Source organism: Suricata suricatta, chromosome 12, assembly GCF_006229205.1.
Source record: "Suricata suricatta isolate VVHF042 chromosome 12, meerkat_22Aug2017_6uvM2_HiC, whole genome shotgun sequence".
NCBI lineage: Eukaryota > Metazoa > Chordata > Mammalia > Carnivora > Herpestidae > Suricata > Suricata suricatta.
Genome location: NC_043711.1, coordinates 83,271,063 through 83,296,104, shown reverse-complemented (window position 1 = coordinate 83,296,104; position 25,042 = coordinate 83,271,063). Strand labels below are relative to the sequence as shown.

Genomic DNA, 25,042 nt, shown 5'->3' with positions numbered 1-25,042 from the left:
AAAAGGTTTTTAAACAGAAACATAATGTGGTCAAATTAGTATCTGAGAAAATATCACTCTGGCTGGAAGATCAAGCAGAGGAACAGAGGCTGAGAGACCACAGTGGAATGTTCCAGGCGAGAGTAAAGTGGTAGGGGCTGGCAGTGGTCGGGGATGGAGAGAAGTGCCTGCAAGAGGCGATGGCCCCAAGGACTAGCGGATGGTGCTCAGTCAGAGCAGAAAGACCCAGGCCTCTGTTCCCCTTCCCCACCCCTTACCCCTCCCCTCCCCTCCTGGACTCACAGCTGTCAATATCTGCAGATGCCAGCTTCCCAGAGGGACCAAAGTGAATACGGATGAACTTGCCCTGTGGGCAGAGGAACAGCCTCCATCAGGGCCCCTCTACCTCCCTGCTGCCCACCCCCCACCCCCGACCTCTCCCACCGTGGCCACTCACAAAGCGGGATGAGTTGTCATTCCGCAGGGTCTTGGCATTGCCAAAAGCCTCCATGGCAGGATTGGCCTCGATGATCTGATCCTCGAGGGTGCCCTGGTAATGGCAGGGTGAGGGGGGTCTGTCAGCCCTGATGCTACTGACTGGGAGACCAGGACACCCGACATTCCTGCGTATCAGTCCATCCTGGACCACCTCTGGTGGGGAAGGGGAAGGAACCTCCCCAGGCCTCATTATTATTGCCTGGCCCCACTCACAATGACCCCACACTTACCCCAGTCTTTGTGGCCAGAAATTGCTGGAGAGAGAAGGAAGATACCATTAGAAACTATGAGGTCTCACCAGGCTAGGGGAGGGTGGTGGCAGCAGTTAGCAGGACAGACCGTTAGACACCCAAACATGTAGCCTGCAACCCCCCTCCCCACGCCCAACCTTGACAGCACTGCTAGGAGAAATGCTAGAAAGTGGGAGCAAGCCTGGCCCTAGTCAGGCATCTGAGGCAAGAGGCTGTGTCTCGGGGTCTACTGCTGGCAGCCCTTCCCTCCTCCAGCTCTGTCTCTGGCCTCTTCCATGTGTCTTCCCCTTCTGTATCTTCCATATCTGGTGGCCTCTGTCCCAAAACCCTGGAACTTCCTGACTAAAGTCTACTGCTCTTCAGAGCCCAACTCAAATGTCCCCTCCTCAGGAAGCTGTCCCTGATGCTCTGAGGCTAGAAGAGACCTCTTCCTGCTCAACCCTTCTTACTTCTCACCTTCTTCACACTTCTCCATTATACTGTGATGAGCTGCACCTTAACCATACAGCCGACAGACAAAATGGCCCTGCCAGGTGCATATTATTGGCCCTAATTTACAAATGAGGCAACTAAGACTCAGAGCAGGGACAGTGATCTCTAGGCCACATGGTAAGTGAGGGGCAGAGCAGGAACAGAGCCCAGGCATCCTGCCTCCCATGACACCACGGCCACTATATGTCTCATCTAGAGGGACTTGCTGATTGATGGGGTTTCCCTCCCTTCCTCTTCTAGCCTCATCCTTGTCTCTCTTCTGTGTCCTTTTCCTTCCCTTCCCCGCCCTGGGTCCCTGCACTCTGGCAAAAAAGGGAGAGAAAGGAAGGAAGGGATTCTAGAGTGACAGGTGCCAGGCCACCAGGAGACTTTGGTGATTCACTCACCTCCAGGGAGCCCAAGACTTAAAAATCCCCCCAGAGTCACTGCTGGAGGCATGGAAGCAGGAGGGAAATGGCAAGAGCCCCCCTCTCTGAGCTCCACCCCATACACTCAGGTCCAGGCCTTTTGAACAAGGCCTCTCTATGGCAGATGGGGTCAAATCTGGGGCCAAGTGGAGGGACTAATGCTTTTAAGAGTCAGCATCCATGGACCCTGTGAGCCCACCTTTCTTTCCACCTGTCTTGCCTGACATACACTCCACCATGCAGGGCTCCTTCCTGCCCCGCCCTTCCCAGCTGCACCCCTGCCAGCTCTGGCCTCTCCCTGCCCTCCATTCTTGTTAATGGACCAAGCCCCAACTTTCTGCAGCATCCTCAGAGACATTTTGGGGGATTCAAAAATGGGGTGGGGAAGAGAGGGAGCAAAGAGCACCAAAAAGTCAACAGCAAAAACAAAACAATCACCACAACAGCAAGAAAAAAACAAAACTGAAAGGGAAAAGAAAAAAGAAGAAAAACACACAAGAAAATCAAGTGGGGGAAAAAGGAAAAAGAAAAAAGAAAAACAACTGTAAATGGAAAAAAGGAAAAGAAAAAGAAGAAAGAAAAATGCCCCAGAATAAAGCAAGGCTTAACAGGACCAAGAGTGGGGGCTGTGCGGAAGGTGGCCTTGGGCTTCTGGAAAGGAAAGACAGCCCATTTGGGGGTGGAGAGACATACACAGAGCTCTGAACAGCTGGCTTTGGGGGCTAGGAATGAATGTTACACCTGGAGAACAAAAACAAACCAAAAGTTTGGTCCCCCATTGTTTCAGAAATTTCAAAAATCCATACAGAAATCAAAGGGTGAGAAATCGCCCCCAACCCTGGCTGTTGGGAATGCCAAGTGCTTTTGGCTCTGGTTAAATTCCCTATAAGCCTGCTTTTTGATTGACAGCAGTTAACTATGTCTTTGGTGCACAAAAACCAAGAAAAAAAATCACTTCGTAGTAAAAGCCTTTTTGGTTCACTTTTTCAAAACAGGAAGGTTATGATGGAAGGGGCAATTATATAAAACACTTGGGAATAGCTGTGGTCCCACCCTCTGTGTGTTACAGATGGGAACGCTGAGGCTGGTCCAGAATTGGGTCACACACAGTGTGGAAGAGGCAGTCACAGCCTTTCTCTTGGTCAAGCCTGGCTCAGGCCAGAGTCTGCCACCAGAGTGGTAGGCTCAGGCAGGGCTAGAGGCTCTGGGAAATCAACTTTTTAAAAAGGAATAAAAAAAAAGAAGACGAAGAAGAAAAGAAAGAACAGAAAAACACTGAGAAGCAGTGGGGAGCAGAGCCCGCACGGGCGAGTCTTACGGCCTTCTTGCCCGGCCCATCTCCCAGGGCAGCGACGATGGCAAAGTACTGAATGACCCGCTTGGTGTTAACCGTCTTACCGGCCCCCGACTCTCCGCTTAGATGATACAAACATGAGTCACCAAAGCCCATCTGGTCACCCTAATTCCTCCCATTCCCCAACACCCCAAACCTCAAGCAGGGCCACTCTGTCTTTGTCTCCCACCCAGCTCCCAACTCAGGACCTCCCACCCAACACTCTCCAGGATAGATCAACCGTCAGAGGTGCTGGGTTGTATACAGAGCAAGCCAGCGTAGAAAATCCCTGTGAGATGAGAACACACATGATAATGTCACTGTCTACTGAGCACTAATTTTGTGCCAAGTACTAGGCCAAGTGCTTTACCTGTATTGGTTCATTTAAGCCTTAGAAGCCTTGTAAAGCAAGCACCACTATCACCCCCATCTTATGGCTAAGGAAATGGGACTCAGGGAAGTTACATAAATGTCCCTGGTGTGAGCCAGGCACATATGTTAATTTACTAACTCCTTACAGCTCTGTATGACAGGTAAATAGGATTGTTCTGACTTTACTGATGAGATTCCAAGGCCCATACCAGTAGAAAGTGGATATATGAGAACTTGAACCCAGTTCCTTCTGGTTTTAAAGGCCTTGCTTTTAACCATCAGGCTGTGCGCACGTGAGCACGCACGCATACATGCACACACATGCGCGCACACACACACAATGTCCATATTGGCTTGGCTGGACATGAACTTGGACATGAACTCTACCACTTTCCCATGCGGGCAAACAAAACATCAAAATAAAATTCAGAAATAAGGAGACTGTAAGGAAAAAAGGGAAAGTAATCTCTTCCCTCCCCTTGAGCCAAAATCATAATTCCCCAAAGATCAAGGTGGGGGAAGACTCCAGGCCCTAGGGAGAGGGAGTATCAGGGCTGGTGATCACTCTGGTGTTTGGGTATCCCTTCCCTTCACCACCATGGGGTGGTGCATCTGCCCAGAATAGGGAGAGAGAAAATGCTCTAATTTCGCTTCAGCGGGATAATGGCTCCAGGTGGTAAAAGCCCTGTCCAAAGCACTTAGGACTCAACCCTGAGAAATTATTTTAGTTCCACTTCCCTCCTGCCAGGTGGCCAGCACTTCCCACCACACCCCCCAGAGCCCCACACTCACGTGATCAGCATGGACTGGTTCTCTCGGTCTGGAGGAAAGGGGAAGAGAGAGAGAAGTTAGCCAAGGCGAGAAACCAGTCAGGGGTAGAACACATAGGCTATCCAAGGCACTGGGGCAGCTCCCCCACCACCCAGGGCCAGAAACGGGAAGGACCAGGAGGCATCATCCAGACGGTGGCAGGCTCCCACTTGGGAGAGACAGAATGCTACTCCAGAGTGTCCCATAGCATCAAAAGGAAAGCAGTGCAAGCAGAGGGAATGGGGCCCTTTACAGAGGTCTCCCTGGAGCAGGGGTGTAGGTCTTGAAAGAGAGAAAGGAGTCAAGGAGGCTCTTACTGCGCAGCATGTCATTGTAGGCATTATCTGCCACTGCATAGATGTGGGGTGGGGCCTCCGAGCGGCGCTTTCCCTTGTAAGCAGCCACCACGGAGGCCGTGTAGACCGGGAGCCATTTGTAGGGGTTGATGGTGACACAGAAGAGGCCCGAGTATGTCTGAGGAGAGATTGTAAGATGGGTTACTAAAGGCCAAGTTCCCATCCTCAATCCCCAGCCCTCACGAAACCATGGCCCTTGCAATATTCCTCAAGGAATCACTTAAGCGCCCCGCCATATCCTCTGTTGCGGTCCTGGCACGCCCCAGCCCTTACTCCAGCCTGCAGCCAGTGGCCCCACCTCCACTTTGCCCAGGCCCAGCGTCTAGCTGAAGCTCCGCCCCTACACTCCCAGTAGCCGTACCTCCTCTAGCCCCGCCCCAGCCCGGGGCCCCACCTTCACAGCACAAGACCTCACCCAGTGGTACCTCTAGCCCCGACCCTTCCCGCCTCGGCCCAGTCCCCACCGTTCAGCGGTGCTTCCCCCTAGCCCGGCCCCTACCTCTTTGGCCCCACCCCCGCCGAGCCCAGCCCGCCCATGGCTCACATAGATCATCCAGCGAGCATAACGCTGGCGCAGGTTGTGCAGCACCGCTGCCTCGTTGAGGTGAGTCATCATGGCCATGTCCTCCAGCAAGTCAAAGCGGGGCGGGTTCATGGGCTGCAGCTCTGCTTCGCGCACGATCAGCATCTGTCCGGGAGACCGTATCGTAGGAGACCTTACCATGGGGTGGGGTGGCAGGCGGGAGCAACTGACTGACCTCTGACCTCAGCCTCTTATCCCTGTGCCCTCCCAGACCCCCTTTCATTCAGTGCGCTAGCGAGCTGCACCCCAGGGGGCAGAGGACCTAATCCCGAAAGAGGGGAGCCAAACCTTCTGGTCTTTGGTCTCCACGTTGACTCTGCCCCCAGTCGCCTCTGACTTAATCTCGGCCTCCACGTAGGCATCTTGTTCATCAGGTACCCAGACCCGCTTCTTCCCTGGTTGAGGGAGAGGAGTGGGGCTTTGAGAAGGGCTGAGGCACATCCAGCAGGGGTTCCCAGGCCTTGTCCATACAGCTGTGCCCCTCCCATGAGCCCCTCTGTCAGGTTGCAGAGGTATACAAAGAAGATCCTTCCAGACCCAGGATCCTAGAAGGGCAGAGCTGGGAGGGTCCATAGGGACCTGGTCAGAGGATTTCCTGACTGAGGTAATAGGCCCTCACCACTCTGGATTACATACTTAGGTTCTGATTCCTGCTTTTGCCATATCTACCCTCCAACCTCGGGAAAATTCTTCATTCCCTCTGGGCCTGTTCCCTAAAAGGCAAAATGTTATGGGCATCTCCTGAGGTCCCATATGTAGCAGGCCTCAAAATCAGGCACATAATTCTCAGGGGAGCTCTGCCTCCCCATTTCGCTGAAGACTTAAACCCACTTCTCAATTCCGTGTCGTGTGTTCCTTCCTGCCTGGTCAGCTGGTCCCACAACTTCAGGGAGCCCATATCTCATGGTGGTTAAAGGTATGGGCTCAGATTGCAGACCGCCAGGTTCTGTTTCCTGTCCTGCCAAGTGCCTTAGTCAGAAGTACTAGCCAAGTACTAGCCAAGTGCCTTAGTCAGAAGGAGCTACACAACTCTCAGGCCCCAGTATTAAAATTCAGGCTCTCTGTTAAAACATCATTAAGCACTGGGGTGCCTGAGTGGCTCAGTTGGTTAAGCGTCCAACTTCGGCTCAGGTCATGATCTCACCATTCATGGGTTCGAGCTCTGCATTGGGCTCTGTGCTGACACCTCAGAGCCTGGAGCCTGCTTTGGATTCTGTGTCTCCCTCTCTCCCTGCCCCTCCCCTACTCGAGCTCTGTCTTTCTCTCTCTCTCTTTCTCTTTCTCTCTCTCTCTCAAAAACAGACATTAAAAAAATTTTTTTAGGGGCGCCCGGGTGGCTCAGTCAGTTAAGCCTCCGGCTTCGGCTCAGGTCAGATCTCACATTCGTGGGTTCGAGCCCTGCGTCAGGCTTTGTGCTGACAGCTAGCTCAGAGCCTGGAGCCTGCTTTCGGTTCTGTGTATCCTTCTCTCTCTGCCCCTCCCCTTCTCATGCTCTGTCTCTCTCTGTATCAAAAATAAATAAAACATTAAAAAAAATTTTTTTAATCATTAAATATTTCAAGATGATAAGAGCAGAGTGTTAAATCAGACACGAGGCCCTTCTGAGGGTGATGCCCTGTGGAACTGCAGAGGTTGCATGCCCATGAAACTGGCCTTGGCACTGGTCCCCATCTCCTTAGGTTATTGAGATGATGCATGGAAAGTCACTCACTCTGGGCCTGGCACAAAATACGCACTTGATACACATTGCCTATTATTATTGTCCTATGAGCAAACTAGGTCATAAATAGTAGTCTTTATTCCTGTCTTTGGCTTTGACTCTATGGAAAGCACTAAAAATAACTCCAGCACAGGTTTTATGGACACCAGCCTGCATACATACCAATCACTCCCATCTCAGAGGCCTCGGGCTCCAGCCACAGATTGCTACTCCAGGAGATAGGGAACATTGTCCCATTTTACAGAGGAGCAAACCGAAACTTGTTCACAAACATGCAGTGATGTACACAGTCTCTGGGAATGTATCCTTAAGGACCCCAGACTCTGAGGGAAAGGGCCAAGGCTAAAGCTGTCAGGCCAGAGTGCCCCTTCAGCCCTGAGCTCAGTTCCACCCCTCCCCACTCCTGGTCCAAGTCCATAAAGGCAACACTGTGGCTGTGCCCTTCTGCCTTCACTTACCATCCCACGGGACAGTGTGCACCTTCATCAGGTCCTGGTAGCCCTGGCGGAGGTAGCGAGCAGACTCCCCAAGTTCACTCACATCCATCATGGCGGTGGCACTGAGAGGTGGAGGACAAGGTACTAAAAATCTTGGAGGTTCAAGGCAGTCCAAGGCATCAGGCACTGGAAGATGGCAGTGACGGAGGAACTAAGGGACCCAGGGGCCCCAAACAGGGGCATGATTCAAAACCCACAAGGCCTAATACTCAGTGATTCCCTAGAGGTCCCCCATCTCGGCCTCCCTGGTGAGCCCCCAACACACACACACACACACACACACACACACACACACACACACACCCCCCAAAGCATCCTTTCCCATAGGTATAGAGAGACTCATGCCCACCCATGGGCACCCTCACCCTTTGGTTCCAATCCCAGCCCTGATCACCCACCTCAGCACCAGGGTAAGGGCTGGGAGCTGGGCTACCCCTTTTATTGCCACCGTCAAGGTCAGCGGAGGAGAGCTATGTCAGCAATCTCCACGTGTCACAGCCCCCCCAGCCTGGCCACAGGACACAAAAAGCAAATTCCCTTTTATCTCCACCAGCACAGCCCCTGGGCTATTTTTACCTCCCATTGTCATGGGATCACAAAGGCAGAGAGAGACACTCTTACTAAGAGAAAGGGAGGCTGGGATTCAGAGACTGACAGGGCAGAGACAAAGCCAAGAGAGATCTGGGAAGACTGAGGAGCCTGGAAGGAAAGAAACTGAGTCACAAGGAGTCTGATCCACCCAGAAAAAGGCTCAGATCCCCAGAAACAAAGAGCAAGGAGACAGAGAGAGGAAACAACAGAATGCCTTCTGGGACTATTTGGCACAACCTTCTTTATACATCCAGGGAAACTGAGGCTCAGAGAAAAGAAAACACTGGCAAATCTCATAGATAAGTAGTGGCAGAGACCAGATCAAAGAGAGAAGCAGAGAGAGTGAGACATCCCTCTCCAGCACCTGCATGCTGTCTCTTTCCTCCTACCTCCATCCCCATCTCCTTGGGGTCCCCTGGGGAAACCGCACATGAAGAAAACTAGACCTGTGACCATAGACATACAGGAGTGATCTGGCTGAAAAGAAAGCAAACTGAGGAAATTTAGAACAATTAGAAGACATTCAAGATTCAGAGGAAACCAACTTCCCACTCTTAGCCCCCTCCTGCACCCCACTCTCAACAGGGGTTGGGTGTGCTGGCACTCAGTCTGCCTGATATGGGCTTTGGAATACATCAGGGCACTAATAGGCTGTCCTATCCATCACCCCATTTAGCCCCCGGTGACACCACAGAACTTTAGAGTCAAATTTTAGAGTCCACTCAAAGGATCTTGGAATCTGAGACAGTGAACACATAGAACTACACAGGTTCAGAGCCAGGATCCCAGCCAGATGTCAGACTGAGCCCACACAGAGAAATCCTTTGTACCATCTGGCTACCAATTCCAAAAACACAGATATACCTATATTCTATAAAATATATAGAAATAATTTCAAAGACCCATTTCAACCATATATAGTTCAAAAACAGGTAAGCTGATATAAGTAGAAGAGTGGTCCTTTGAGGGAGAGTAATGAATGGACGAGGCACAAGAGAAGCCTCTGGAATGTAAGAAACACCATATACTGAGCAGAGCGGCAGTTACACAGGTGTGTTCACTCTGTAAAACTAATCGAGCTGTACATTCAAGATGTACCCACTTCATTGCATGTACATTACACAAAAACTTTGTTAAAAACGCATGGCCAGTGCACCTGAGTGGCTCAGTTGATTAAGCTTCTGACTTCAGCTCAGGTCATGATCTCACAGTTTGTGAGTTCCAGCCCCTCATCACGCTCTGTACTAACAGCTCAGAGCCTGGAGCCTGCTTCAGATTCTGTGTCTCATTCTCTCTCTGCCCCTCGCCCACTTGTGCTCTGTCTCTGTCCCTCAAAAACAAATAAATGTAAAAAAAAATTTTTTTTTAATTAAAAAAAAAAAAAGCATGGCTAGCACCTGACTTCAGCTTAGGTCATGATCTCATAGTTCATGAGTTAGAGCCCTCCATTGGGCTCTGTGCGGATAGCTCAGAGCCTGGAGCCTGCTTCAGGAGAAGCCTGGAGAGTCTGTGTCTCCCTCTCTCTCTGCCCCTCCCCCACTCGCTTGTTCACGTGCTCTCTCTCAAAAATAAACAAACATTAAAAATATTTTTTAAAAAAATGCATGGCCAAATTTGGCAATATCTATTAAAATTACAAATGCCCAGACCCTTTTAGGAATTAATACTATAGATACTTCTCCAAGTTTTAAAATGATATGGCTCTCCTTTGGGTGACATTTAGATTGTTCCCACTCTTTTTGCCATTATAATCAGGGATATAGTGAATATTGTCATACGGTCGGAGTTTCTGCAAAATAAATACACCCTATTCAAGAAATAAATTACCAGCAGCCCCCCGCCTTTTAGTCACCACTCCTTCACCTATCATCCTGACTTCTAATGTCACAGATTAGTTTTCAAAATTTCTATGAATAGAATCCTACATTATGTATCCCTTTCTTCTTTCTCTCCACATTATATTTGTGAGAACATCCTTCTGTTCTGATTCTCTTCATAGAACTTAGGTTGTTTCTGGCCTGCCTCCCCCCGACTAAAGAGCAAGAGCTTGGTCTATATCTCCAGCACCTTACAGAATGCCTGCACACAGCACAAAGTCAATAAGTGTGTGCTGAGTAAGAGTACAAACCCAACTTGATAGTTTAAAATTATAGGGTTTTGTTGGGGGCCTGGGTTGCTCAGTCCTTAAGTATCTGACTTAAGCTCAGGACATGATCTTATGGTTGATGAGTTCGAGTCCTATATCAGGTGAGCATGAGCCCTGCTTCAGGTAAAACATAAGCACCACTTTGGGTGAACCCCATTTCTCTCTCCCCTCACCATCTCTCTCTCTCCCTCTGCCCCTCCTGCCATTCTTTCTCTCTCACAAAAAAAAAAAAAAAGATTATAGGGTTTTGGGGGCACCTGGATGGCTGAGCCAGCTAAGCATCTGACTTCCTTTCTTCTCAGGTCATGATCTCAGTTGATGGGTTTGAGCCTGGCATCAGACTCTGTGCTGATAGCTCTCCTCCTCTCTCTGCCCCTATCCTGCTCGCTCGCTCTCTCTTGCTCTCTCTCAAAAATAAACAAACATTCAAGAAAAATATTATAGGGTTTTAATCTCCTTATTTAGAGAAAGCCCAGAGGGTGGGAAAAACTCTGCTCACTGTTCAAAGATGCTCAGAAAGCAGGGCCTTCTTTCCTAGGGCCTGAGCAATAGAATTGGCCTGGAGAATCAGAACCTCTAATGAGCCTAGCCTATACCAAATATTATGTGAGTCTGAATTCTATAATTACCTGTTCAGTGTATAAACCTGGGGCTGAGAAACCAACCAAAAGAAATGGGTCTAGAACTAGAAGTTCACTGCTACTACACAGGGCACACCTTCCTGCTGAGATGAGCTCACAGACAAAAATGATGAAGCAATGGGAAAACCTAAGAGGCACCTATGAGAGGCAACAAACACCACAATCTACAAGGACTTAAGGCACCAACCTTAAATATATGAAGGGCTGTCCTGGAGCAAATGAAGCCTGTGTGACTTGTGTGTCCTCAAGAGCAGGCCGGTTGAATGGTTACAAGGAAGCAGAGTTTGGAGGTCACACAGAAAAGGGCTTTTTCATACTCAAAGACTGTCAGCCATGGAAGAGGCTTTGTAGAAGAAAACGAGCCTGCCAACAGCAAGGAGGAATCAAGCAGAGGTTGCACAGAGCTTTGGACTGGGCAACCTCTGAGATCTGCTCCAACTTCAGGATTTTAGGATTCTAGGATTTTAGGACCTCCAGAAGCTTTGTTTCATCACCACCACCTTCTCATCCCAACCAACCCCCACACTGAGTAACCAGGGTAGAAAGTCCAAAGGCTTTCTTCCTTCCTCCTCTTCCCAACATTGTGAATGCAGAGATGAGACTATGTGTACCTCAGTAGAATCCTGGAGTGTTAGAACCGGGTCACTAGAACCGTGAAGTGCTACAACCCAGGGGCAAAAGACTTGAAGCAAATATGACAAAATGTGTACAATGGATTGTTAATGGTCCTCTGTACCTTCCTGTACCTTTTCTATTTCTCCCTGCCCATGCTCCCTTCTCCCCCACTCCAGTTAAAGACAGCAGGGCATTATGAATCAGGAGCATCAGGACTGGAAGGGAAATCATCTCATCCAGACCCTCTGCTTAGCTGAGGACACAGAGGCCCCAACAGGGACAAACGGAGCCCATTCCAGACTCCAGGATCCCACTCCCGAGGTTAGCTCTCTACCCCAGCACTGGAAACCAGCAAAGGAGAAGGTGGCTATGGCAGGGACCAGCATGAGGGCAGCTAGGTCACCTGCAGCCTGGCCTGTGGTGTGTCCGCCCTCCTGGGCTGCAGAGACTCTCTCCAGAAATCTAAGAACCACAATCTTCAAGGGACTTAATTAAGATGCTGATAGTGCTAGGAAGGACTGTCAGGGAGGGCTCAGCCTCAGGTATTCTGGCCTCAGTGCTCTCAGGCCCCTAGACCCAGGAGGCCCTGGGTGGGCCTGTTGCCACCCACAAAGACAGCAATGCTGTAAATCTCCTATTTACATCCTCCACAGCAAAGCCAAGGAATCTTGGGCCTGGCTAGGAACAGAGTTGGGGAGGAGCAGGATCCAGAGTAAAGTGGTAAAAGATAGAGATAGGCGGTCTTAGGATACAAGAGAGGGTCTAGGTGTCCCCAATTTCTCTCTACCAAATGCCTCAGATAAGCAGTTTTGCGGGGCCCTGGAGCTCACAGCTTAGTAGCAGCCAGAACTAGAGGCAGCTGCTGAGCTGGGGCTATTGGGGGTGATTCCTATGAGAAATGAGCTGATGTGGCTAAAGGGACACAGTACCTGAGGCTTCTCTTCTATCCCAAAATGCCCCTGGGGAAGCAGAGTATGGGAGAAAGCAAGGGCAGAGAGGGGGACAGAGAAGACATAATTTGGGAGCCATCCCAAACTGGAAATGTATCTATCACCAATGCCCCTCAGTTCCTGGAAATCTTTCTTTGATAAAGACATAGAAGGACTCTGTTAAAATGCTACCACATCTAGGAGGAACATATGGATTCAGGTGAACATGCATCTGGCACCTTCTGTTCTGTGTCCGGGATGGGAAAACAATAATCTTCGTCCAGGAAAAGTAAAGACACCCAAAGGAGGTGTCAGAATGGAGGAACGTGAAGGACAAGAGCAAGTCTGACATCTGGACGGGCAAGGAGAGGGGCATGAAAACAAGGTCCCTTCCCTCATAGAGCTTCAGTCAATAAACAAGCAGATAGGTTTTCTAAAGTAATTCAAGATCACGGCACAGGATGTAAAGGCACTATGGTAAGGTGGTGAAGCGTCATGGGGGTGTACACTACACAGGTTGGTGGGGAGGCAGCTCTCTGAAGAGATGGCGTTCAGTGTGAGACCTGAAGGATGAGAAGGAGCCACAAAAGAGAAGAATATTCTGAGCAAAAGGAATAGTAAATACAAAAGCTGTAAGGCAGAAAATAGCATGGTGAGTTTGATGCCCTGTCGGAATGCTAGTGCCACTGGACCAGGAGCAGGGGGAGAGGTTTATTTTTAACGTTTATTTCTCTCTCTCTCTCTCTCTCTCTCTCTCTCTCTCTCTCTCTCTCTCTCTCTCACACACACACACACACACACACACACACACACACACACACACAGAGTGTGGGGAAGGAGAGGCAGAGAGGTAGACAGAGAATCCCAAGCAAGCTCCATGTTGTCAGCACAGAGCCCAATCTGGGGCTTGAACTCACGAGTACTGAGATCATGACCTGAGCCAAAACCAAGAGGTGGATGCTTAACTGACTGAGCCACCCAGGTACCCCCAGGAGGAGAGTTTTTTAAGGTAGGGTTACATAGGTAGGCACAAGCTGGATCACTGAGTCTTATAGGATTTGAAAGGGACTTTATTACAGATAGAATGGAAAGCTGTCGGGGTAGAGAGTAAGTGGTCTGAGGTTTAATGATGACCACCCCAGCTGCCATACAAGAGAATAGACTGGAATGCTGCAGGCAGAGCAGCAAGGAGGCAGTGGCCATCCAGGTGAGAGGAGGGCACCAAAGGCAGAGGAGGGGAGACAGAGAACAGGAGCCAAACTCCAAGGCCAGAGCAGCCACACAGGTGGAGGCTAGGCCACGGGGGGCACAGAGGGAGGCTGGACAGAGCAGCTGGGACCAAACTGTGAACGGCCTCAGAAGCCAGATTAGCATTTAGCGTTCTTCTGTAGAAGTTGGGGAGCCATCAAAGGCATTGGTATTTTATGTTTCTCATCAAAGAGCTCTGAGCAAGGACATTTGACAGCGTGGTCAGATTTATGTGTTCACAAGATCCTGGTGGCAGCTGGTGTGGAGGATGGACTGAAGGGGCGAGACCGGCGGCAGGAAGACTCACTTAGGAGGTGGCTGCCGTAACCGTCCAAATGCAAGGCGGTGAGGCCCTAGAGGGAAGCCCTCCCCTTGGCACCCTGGGGGTGGGGGGGCCTCTGCTTGTCCAAGGCTTGTCCCCCTCCTGGGGCCCTGGGCAGCTGCAGAGAGCCCGAGTGGGCCCCGGCTCTGATGCTTGAGCAGAAAATAGGATGAGAACTGCCAAAAGGCATCAGGGGTGTTTATCCGGAGGAGAGATGCCTGCCTCAGTGTGGATTTATGGCTAAAAGGTTACTTGGGGAGGGGGGGGAGACCAGCTGTCCCCCATCCTCACAAAGGACAAACAAAGGAGGGACTGGCTTCAGCTGCAGCAAGAGGGAGGGAGGTTAGACAGGGGTGGGGGGGACCTCAGGGGCATCAGAGGCTTAAAGGACCTTTAGTGATCATCCAAACCAACTCTGTTGTTGAACAGCTAGGGAAACAGAACAAAAGAAGAGGCAAATCCTTACCCAAGGCCACATAGTGAATTACACTTATGATTAGACCCAGCAGCACAAACTCTCCCTTTCAGAGCCTCCTGGATCACTTCTGAGAGTACCTCAGACTGCCCTAGAAGAATCTGGAGTGTGGCTGCCCTAGAGAGAAATGTGCATGTGTAGTCCTCCTGGAGATAAAGGAATGGACAGAAAGACCTCGATGCTGGACTGAAGTGGTCTAGACCCTAGCACAGGTTCTGGTTTGAGGATCTGATTTGCTCTATCCTGGACTTGGATCTTTGCCTTAGGCCCTCACTGTCTAGATAGCTCTCTGTCTCTGCCCATGCTCCTAACCAGTCTCTGTGTTTTTAGCATGTGGTGAGAGTCTCTTGTATCTCTCAAGGGTCTTGGTCCTTCTTTGTTACTCTTTCGCTGCCCTCTGAGACTCTGAATTTCTTTGTCTCGGCCTCTGACTCAGTCTCTCTAGAGCTGAGCTGGACTGGGCCAACCTCCCACCTCCAGTGGGCCCTCACTGATAGAGTGCCCCCATGTAGACAATGCTCGGGCCCAGTGCCCAGGCTGGAACAGGTGACAGCAGCTGTGGATCTATCTATAGCTCCCTTGGCCTTCAATTGTTCCCAACTTCAAACAATGGCTGGGCCCTGGATTATAGACACCCCCCACCAGCCTTGCTGAAATGGATCCTAGGGGGCAGCGGATGAGAATCACGAGGGCCACATCGTGATATCTTGAAAGTATCTACCTCTGTGTGGACCTCCATGTTCTACCTATAGCTCTGGCCTTTCAACTCAGAGGCTGTGTGAGTAAAGGACCAGAGGATATGGGAGAAAACTGTGTGCAAACAGCAGACCTGCACTTGGACATGTGGGTGTGTGTGACACGTGTGTTTCCCTTTTCCTATACACATGGGCACTGGGGTGCCAGTTCCATGAGGGCAGACACCTAATCTTTTTTTTTCTCTCTGCTGTAACCCAGTCTGAACCTGACAATGGTGAGTGTCCAATGTACATTTCTTATTTTTTTAAATACTTTTTTTAGAGAAAGAGAGAGAGCATGTGCATACACGTGAGAGCAGTGGAGGGGGAGAGGGAGAAAGAGAATCCTCAATAGGCTTCATCCCCAATGCAGAGCATTGTGAGATCATGTGAGATCATGACCTGAACCGAAATCAAAAGTTGAACACTTAACTGACTGAGCCACCCAGGCGCCTCTCAATGTACATTTCTTACCTTGGCCCTTAGAGAGACTGAGGGGGTGCTATGTAGTGACAGGACTCAAGCATGAGAGGCAGTATAGGGTAGTGATGAAGAACAACTTATTTAAAGTCAGACTGCCTGGGATTGAACCCTGGCTCTGCCAATTACCAGCTCTGAAATCTTGGGAAATTAACCTTTTAACAATGAAAATTCATTTAAAAAAGAAAGACCTACCACACAGGATTCTAATGAACATGAGTTACAACATCTGAAGTGCTTAGTTAGAATACTGCATGCCACAGAGTAAAGACTCAGTAAATTACTGTTCTTTCCAACATCTACCATTAAGTGAAAAAAGTGAGCAGTCGAAGAATGGAGGGGATGTGCATTACATTTTACTCATGTAAAAATGGGGGGAGAAAAGAGTCATGCATTTATGTGCCTATCTACAGAGGGACCACCTTTGCTGGTAAGAGCAGTTGCCTCTGGACAGGAGAATAGGTGGCCAAGGGCTAGGGGAGGGAGGGAGACTGATTTTTTTTCTTGGTTACCCTTCTATACTTTTGAATTATGAATCATGGGTATATATTATCTAGTTCTTAAGGATTTGCTAAATGACTAAGGTTCACTTCCAACATGATCCTTGAAAAAGCAAGCTCCTATTCTATGCCAGTGGGGAGGGCCTGGGTGAGGGCCAGTCCTCATGGTGCGGGCTCATTGACTTCAGCCCTGGGTCTGAGTATATGGGTCCCCCTCTTTCCTCCAGCACAATAGCAGGCAAGACACATCCATGCAAGACCATCTGAGAGCAAATAGTGAGCCAGAAGGGAGGCTTTCCAGTTTCTAGGCCAAGCAGCAGAGGTGGAAGGGGTGATGGAAACATGCTCCCACCCTCTTCCCTGGCCCCAGCCCCCACCTCTTCAGCCCAAGCTATTCTTAGAGGCTAGATAATGCCAGCAGTTGCTGCTGCTCATATTAGCTTCCAGAACCACTAGCACTGACAGGCCCAGTGCTACCTGCACCTCCTGCTGTGCTGGCCTCCCTACCAGGTGTGGGCATCCTGCTGCTTTATCCTCTGCACTGCAGAAACCACACATATTCCAGCCACCACAGGTAGGTGAGGGGACTGGGTAGCAGTCTCCTCCAAGACTCCCCTTGCCAGGCAACAGGGTGGAACAGAAAGGGCCAGAGTACGGGGTATCATCATGTAGATAGATATTCTGGTCCAACCACAGGTTCCAAACTATGCTTACAATATGAATGGGTCTATGGACACAGACTAGATAGGAGAGCTGGGGTAAGAGGAGGACAGAAATAATAGCAGGGAGGGGGCCTGTGTACGGAGGAGGGGAAAAGCCAAAAATAGGTCTGGGGAAGAGATGGCAGAAGAGGGTCTGACAGCACTGGCTCTAGAGCAGACTGGCCAGGTCTGCATTCTACTTGCTATGTGATTTTGAGCAGGTCTCTTTTCCTCTTGGAGCTTCAATTTTCATTGTAAAATGGGCATAACCTGATTTAATTTGGTTGTAAAGCATAGTCAATGATATAATGTATATAAAGAACTTAGCCTAGACTGCCATACATAAGCACATATAAATGTCTGGTGATTTTATCATTAGCTCCATAAGGGCAGCGATGTTTCTTTTTTTCAACTTTGCACCTGCAGGCACTAGACTAGCACACATTAGGAATGCCTTTTCAAGTCTTTGCTCTGCTGTTTACAAGCTAAGTGACCCTAAGCAAGTTACTTAACCTCTTTGAGCCTTGGGTTCCTTCTCTGCAAAATGGATATATAAAGAATACTTCCCTTATAAATGATGCTGAGAGAAATAAAGAAACCAAAGTGCTTAGCACAGAGTAAGAGGTCAGCAATGTGAACACATGTGAGTACATGTATGTTGGGGTAGTTTGGTAGAAGAGCCTTGGGTCTGCCATTCTGGGAACAGAATTTGAAGCAGTGTTCAGGGCAGCCAATCTTCTAGAAGAGATATGTTTGTGGGCCTACCAGATTGGAATAAAGTCCTAGGATCATGTAAGACCATAGCCACACTACCTCCCAAATCCTATGCCACAGCCGGGCCCTCCCTAAGATCTCAGGATCAGAACAGGCTTAGCTCAGCCAGGGTCAACTTCCCATTTAGTTGAATACCACAAACACTCTCTGATGCCCCCCAGATTTGGACTGGCTCTGGTCTTGCTCTCGAAGTCCAGGAGTCTGTCTAGTCAAGGAGGCAGTCATGGAGGAAGCAGACAGTTCATAACAATTGACACAGGACATCCCAGGGGAGGGACACTGAGCCCAATCTGGAGGGGTAGAAAATGAGGAAGGAACATCTGTCCTTCTCAGAAGACCAATTAGAGGTAGAGTGGGAGGGGTGGGGGGTGTTGTGGCCCTGCCCTTGCCCTTATGATGGTGGTCAGTCAGCTCAGGAGGTCAAGGACAAGAGAGAGGCTCAAAGAATTAAGCTTGGAAACCAACCCAATGGGTCTGCCCTGGGTCTCTTGAGGTGTTTAGTATTACCCTGTACTCTTCCACATCTCAGAGAATACTGTCCACTTCTCTGTGGAGCTGGACTTGGCTAACTTAAGGGCAAGAGGCCTCCTTGCACACAGCCCTCAGTATTTTTTAAATTTATTTATTTCTTGCGGGGGGAAGCATATGTGCGTCCAAGTAGGGGAGAAGCAGAGAGAGAGAATCCCAAGCAGGCTCCGCACTGACCTGAGCCAAGATCAGGAATCAGATGCTTAACCAATTGAGCCACCCCAGTCCCCAGCCCTCAGGGTTTTTTATGTGGGTTGAAAATGTCATTACAAATATCTCTATTGTCCTGCTAGTGCTTTGGGCCTTAAATTTCATTTTTTTAAATTGAAATTTCTTGTAGGTAATTACATATTCACAATTATAAGAAATAATACAGAGATCACCTGTATTGACATTGATACTATCCTACAAGTTCATTCAAGTTTTCCCAATTTTACTTGTGTGTGTGTGTGTGTGTGTGTGTGTGTGTGTGTGTGTGTGTGTGTATTAAGTTCTATCCCATTTTATCACCTGTTTATGTTCACGGATCCACCACCACAGTCAATATTCTGAAGAGTTCCAACAACAAAACACCTTCCTCATTCCCATCCTTAGCCCATCCAAAATTAACCTTCAATCTGTTCTTCATTTCTAAAATTGTCAATTCAGGGACACCTGGGTGGCTCAGTTGGTTAAGCATCTGACTTTGGCCTAGGTCATGATCTCACTGTTCCCAAGTTCAAACCCTGTGTCAGGCTCTGTGCTGACAGCTCAGAGCCTAGAACCTGTTTCAGATTCTGTGTTTCCCTCTCTCTCTTTGCCCTTCCCCCACTCACGCTCCGTCTCCGTCTCTGTATGTCTCTCTCTCAAAAATAAACGTTAAAATAATTTTTAACTGTCAATTCAAAAATGTTACATAAATGAAATCACAGAGTATGGAACTTTTTAAGATTCACTTTGTTCACTCACTATAGTTCCCTGGAGATTAATCCAAGCTATGCCTGCAACATGATTTGTTCCTCTCTGTTACTGAGTAGTATTTCATATTATGGATGTGCCACAGTTTGTTTAAAATTTTACCTGTTGAAGGATACCTGGATAGCCCTCAGTCTGATGTGCTATCTTATCACCTGCGTCCCAGGAGGCCAGGGCCATTCACATCCTCCAAATTCTTGTTCCACCTGTCCAGGAACTTCTTGAGACCTAGGAATGGAAAGATCCCACTCTGTACCCCAGTAGCCAGCTCAGGACTTGGCACAGAAGAAGTGCCCTTGAGTGCCTTCTAAATGGACCATGTCCACTGGTCTGAGAGCATTTGCTTCTCAAGAACCATCTTTGGGGCACCTGGGTGGCTCAGTCGGTTAAGCGTCTGGCTTCAGCTCAGGTCATGATCTCACGGTTCGTGGGTTTGAGCTCCACATTGGGCTCTGTGCTGACAGCTAGTTCAGAGTCTGGAGCCTGCTTTGGATTCTGAATCTCCCTCTCTCTCTGGCCCTCCCCTGCTCACACTGTCTCTCTCTGTCTCTCAAAAATAAATTTAAAACATACATTTTTTAATGTTAAAAAAAAAAACACTCTTTTCAGGGGGCCTCTCACTCTGCTCCCTGTTGCCGTTTCCACACCAGGCCCAGTGGATTTCATGACTCATGCTTCTTACCCACCCAGGCCTGGAAAAGCCTTTCCTTTCTTTGCCCTCCTGGGTTTAGCTGAGCCAGCCAAACAATACTGCACAGTGCTTACAAGTTCTGGAATCAGACTGACACAAAACCTCAGTTACTCTATCTCTACCCTGTTTGTCATCTGTAAACCAGGAATAGTAACAATACCTACTCCATTGGAATTAAATGAGATAATATTAATAAAAAAAAGAAAATGCACAATGCCTCACACATAATAAGTGCTTAATACATGATCATTCCTATTCTTTTTCTTATTACCCTTTTCATCATCTGCAAACTCAGTAGAATAAACAAGAGAAATACATATCACCAATATCAAGACAATGAGAAGGTTCCCAAAAAAGGGTCTAAGACTACGGGACCCCATTCTCACCCTTATACAATTCTTCCTGGCTTCTCTCTCTCCAGCTCCTTCCCTTCTTGGTGAAATGGAAGGGCAAGACTACAGCCTCTTCCTGGAGAGAGGCTCCCATCACTGCTGTCGAGGTGACAAGTGCCTTCTCCCATTTCTAGAGTTTCAGTCTCGCCGAACACTTCCTAGCTCCAGAGTCTCCCTCCAAACAGCCAGCACAGTGTAGGCCCAGAGCCCTGCCATCATCTAGCCACAAGCAGGGTCACAAGGGTCATCTCCTCAAAAAGCTGCCTCCATTCTGCTCTTGTGTGCACCTGCCTATCCAACCACGCAAATATTTATGGAAAAAGAAACTTCGCTATTAATTTAGAAGACTCCAATAAAGTACCATTTCACACCCACAAGACTGGCAAAAACAAAAAAGCATGACAATACTGAGTCTTATTGAAGATGCAATTCTAATCCAACAAGGGCAATTCTAATACATTGTTGGCAAGAGTGCAAATTTATAACACCACTTAAAAGACATTTGGTATTATCTAGGAAATCTGAATATGCTCGTGACCTTGAACACACTGCACAAGGAGGCACATTTTAGATGGTTTATCATTTGTAACAGTAAAATATTATAGACAACCCAATAGACCGTTCACAGGACAAGTAAACAAAGTGTGGTTTTTATATAGTGAACCTATACAGCAGTGAGAACAAATAAACTAGTTATCCTGATCAAATGGATGACTCTCTCAACATAAGGCTGAGGTGGCCTCAGGCTGCACAAGTACATACACAATGTTACCATTTAAAGTCCAAAAAACAGAAAAGATAATATCAAATAAAGTTTAGAAATACACACCTAGTAAAAGGATTAAAAATGCATAGGACCTACCTCACAATATATACAAAAATGAACTAAAAAATGAATCAAAGATCTACATGTAAGAATAAAAACTATAAAACTCCAAGGAGACATAGGTATAAATCTTCATCATTTTGGATTAGACAATGGTTTCTTAGATAGGATACTCGGAGCACAGCACCAAAGGAAAAACGGTTACATTGGACTTCCTCAAAATGAAAAGCATTTGTGCTTCAAAGGACACTGTCAAGGGGTGCGGGGGAGCTCAGTCGGAATTTTGATTTCAGCTCAGGTCATGATCTGAGGATTGTGGGATGGAGCCTGGCATTGGGCTCCGTGTTGAGGGGAAGCCTTCTTGGGATTCTCTCTTTTTCTCTCTCTCTCTCTCTGCCCATCCTCTGCTCACGCTCCCTCCCTCTCTCTCAAAACAAATAAACTTAAAAAACAAAGTAATTTAGGAGTAGAATGGTGGTTGCCTAGGGCTGGTTGGGAGAGGGGAACAGGGAATCATTGTTTAATGGGTACAGAGTTTCAGTTGGGGAATCTGAAAGGGTTGCAGAGGCAGATGGTGGTGATACCTGCACAACAATGCGATGTACGTAATGCCACTGATTTGTATACTTAAATTTGTATACATAAATTTTATGCATATTTAGCTATAATAAATTTAAGAAAAAAATTAGGCAAAAGATGTGAATAGACAAAGGAGATAAACAGCCAATAAGCACATGAAAAGATGCTCAATATCATCAGTCATTAAGGAAATGCAAGTTGAAACCACATACCTCACACCCACTGGGATGGTCAGAATCAAACAGACAGATAGGAGCAAGTGGTAAAGACATAAAAATTGGAACTTTCAGACATTGCTGGTGGGAACGTAATAGCATAGCCACTCTGGAAAACAGTCTGGCGGTTCCTCAAAAAGTTCAACAGAGAGGGAAGCCTCGCTGACTCAACTGAAAAAATGTGTGGCTCTCAGGGTCTTGAGCTGGGAGTCCCACATGGGGTATAGAGATTACCTAAATTAAAAAAAAAAACAACTTGAAAAAAGAAGGTCAACATAGAATTATCCTGTGAGCCAGCAAATCCACCTAAGTCTACTCCTAAGAGCGTTAAATGTAGCCACACAAAAACCTGTACATGAATGTTCACAGCAGCTTTATTCATAATAGCCAAAAAGTAGAGACAATCCAAATGTCCACAAACCGGCAGAGGTGCACAATGTGGTGTGTCCACACAACAGAATACTGGTACATGCTACAACATGGATGAGCCTTAAAAGACATAATGGTAAGCGACGGAAGCCAAACACAAAAGGCCACCTACAGGAGTCCATTTATATGAAATGCCCAGAATAGGTAAATCCACAGACACAAGAAGCAAATTAGTGACTGCCAGGGGCTGGAGAGGAGGAATGGGGGAGTACCACTAATGCGTACGGGGTTTCTTTTGGGGTGATGTTAAAGTTCTGGACTTAGTGATAATGATTGTGCAATCTTGTGAACATACTAATAACCACTGAATTGTATACTTAAAAAGGTTGGATTTAAGGCATATGAATTATAGCTCAAAAAAAAATTACATAGGAATAAAAAACAATAGATTTAGGGGAGTCTTTATTCCCATGGGAGTACAGTTGTGTAGGAGCACATGAGGCCTTAAGCTATCTTAGCAATGGTTTATTTTGTAAGCTGGGTGGTGAGAATATGGGTGTTGGTTATACTAATCTGTATATGCTTAATGTTTTTATAATAAATAATATTTAGAAGCATTTACGGAGTGTCGACTTGGACCAGGCATAGGGCTACTAATGGTGAGTAAAATCAGACCCCATCCTGCCCAGAAGTAAGTGGGTAAGGATAAGCAGTAAGTGGTAAAGAGGGGCTGTAAGTCAGTCATCTCTCCTTTTGGGGCTTCACCCATTTTTTTACTTTATTTTAAATATTTATTTGAGAGAAAGAAAGAATGAGCTGAGAAGAGGCAGAGAGAGAGGGGGACAGAGGATCCAAAGCAGGCTCTGCACTGACAGCAGAGAGACTGATGCAGGGCTCAAAATTACAAACCGTGAGATCATGACATGAGCTGAAGTTGGACACTCAATGGACTGAACCACCCAGGGGCCCCTATTTTATTTTTAAAGTGATCTCTGCACCCAACGTGGGGCTCAAACTTACAACCCTGAGATTCCAAGTCACATGCTCCACTGTCTGAGCCAGCTGGGCACCCCTCCTCATGGATGAAATGAGAGCTGGACTAGAAGCTTGTTAGCAGAAAGTCTCTGAGAGTCCTGGGGGCTGAGGAGTGTGTCTTCCCTTTATCAGACCACAGTTTCCTTTTCTTTATAGCTTATTATCAAGTTGTTTTCCATATAACACCCAGTGCTCATCACAAAATGTGCCCTCCTCCATGCCCATCACCCCTTCCCCTCTCGGCTTCCCCCTACCCCATCAGCCCTCAGTTTGATCTCAGTATTGAAGATATCAGACCACAGTTTCAAGGACTCCTTATGTACGATGTGAGCACAGGCCTGGAGTCGGCCCTGGTGCCATCAATCACTGCAAGTGGGCCTAACACAAAGCCCAGCTGCGTCTCTATTTCTTCTCATTAAGCAGGGACGGTAACTTCTCCCTCCCAGGATTACCATGGGGGTGTAAATGAGATAACACATATAACGTGTCCAGGACAGGCCTGGCACACAGTAAATCCTCAACACATGGGAGAGTCCTCACTTTGATTCCACAGGCATTTCCTGAGCAGCACTGCTGGGTCAGATCCGTACTAGGGGCTAGAAGACAGAGGAATTCCACTGAATGGCCAAGCAATGGCCCCCAGCCAGGTGGGGAAACAGCCTCATAAACAACACTACCAGGCAGGGTGAGGTCATTGCTAAAAAGAGACATCAGCCACGCAGCAGGCCATGTGCAACACAGACCCCGGGACGGGCAGAGATGTCCCAGCCGAGAGGCTCAGTACAGGCTTGGCGAGAGGCCCTCAATGGGGAAAGACACATACCAACTGAAGGGACTGGCCTCCATTCACACTGCAGTGCAGCCCTCCTGGTCTTTTTTCACCTAATTCAGACTCAAATGTTCCCACAAATCCCAAGAGCAGAGACTGCAGTGCAGCCCTCCTGGTCTTTTTTCACCTAATTCAGACTCAAATGTTCCCACAAATCCCAAGAGCAGAGACTGCAATAGATTCCAGTGTCAGCTTTAGGAAGCCTGTGCACATGTGGGAGCACACTGGCTAACTGTGGGAGGCTGCATGAACTCCGGCAAGTCAGGGCACATAAAAAGTGAGAAAACTGCAAAGCCATTAACCAAATACCTGGCACTTAATGAACAGAGTAATAAAGGTTACTTATAGTTAGGAAAAAAAATAGATTACATTTTCAAAGGGAGGGCTTTGCCCACAGTCACACGGCTAGTTTTGGAGTCAGGATTTGAACTCAGGTCTGACACATCAAAGGCTCAGTGCCTCATGATCTCCCTGTTACAGAATCTTCAGCAGGCTCCCTTGCCATGGAGGGGGAACTAGCAAAGATTTGGGGACAGAGAGATCTCACGCCAAGTTCCCCAATCCTGGGTTCCATGATCTGGGACCCCTGGGTGGGTCAAGGGGTGAATTCCTCCACACAGTGTGCCAAAAGATTGTGTCTAATAGAGATTCTCAAAGCAGTCTATCACCTCAAAAGTAACAAGCCACTGACTTGGCCTCACTTGGCATGTTTTCTTATCTACCCAAAGGAGATGCAGTACCTACCTTGAAAGGCTGTGAGGGGATTAAATGAAGTAGTTTATGAAAAGTACCCAAAACATCTTAAGCTTTCACCTAATGTTGGTTTCTCTACCTCCCTCTTTCCTCAGCTTATTTCTATCATTTAGCAAATGTTATTGACCATCTACTGTGTAGCAGATAATCATTCCAGGTGCTGGTGGTAAAGTGGTGAACAGGACAGATATTGTCCCTGTTTTTATGGAGCTCACATAGCAGAGAGAAGCAGACAAAATAATTTCAGGTACTAGTAAGTGCTGTGAAAAAAATATATACAGGACAATGTAATACAGACTGATGGGGTGGGGATAGGATCTGTGGAGGAAACATGTGAATGTTGCCAAGATTTAGGGGCAAAGCCTCAGGGCAGAGGGAGCACAAAGACAAAGCCTCACTTGAAAGACGGTGGCCAAG

General features: G+C 48.0%; 1 protein-coding gene across 4 annotated transcripts in view; it reads right to left on the bottom strand.

The window, feature by feature from the left end:
* MYH7B (myosin heavy chain 7B) overlaps positions 1-25,042 on the bottom strand; it is a 43,819-nt gene that overhangs the window by 16,346 nt on the left and 2,431 nt on the right. The window contains exons 3-12 of one of the 4 annotated variants that reach the window (XM_029916804.1): positions 19,042-19,164; positions 7,260-7,360; positions 5,370-5,476; positions 5,043-5,186; positions 4,460-4,616; positions 4,125-4,152; positions 2,946-3,042; positions 708-731; positions 437-529; positions 283-346 (exon numbers count right to left, since the gene is read on the bottom strand). In XM_029916804.1, coding sequence (XP_029772664.1) covers positions 283-346; positions 437-529; positions 708-731; positions 2,946-3,042; positions 4,125-4,152; positions 4,460-4,616; positions 5,043-5,186; positions 5,370-5,476; positions 7,260-7,350 — 805 coding nt within the window. In that variant the 5' untranslated portion in view covers positions 7,351-7,360; positions 19,042-19,164. Of the gene's footprint in view, positions 1-282; positions 347-436; positions 530-707; positions 732-2,945; positions 3,043-4,124; positions 4,153-4,459; positions 4,617-5,042; positions 5,187-5,369; positions 5,477-7,259; positions 7,361-10,863; positions 10,955-19,041; positions 19,165-25,042 lie in introns of those variants that run through there. The other 3 variants (XM_029916806.1, XM_029916805.1, XM_029916807.1) reach the window with 3 other exon arrangements.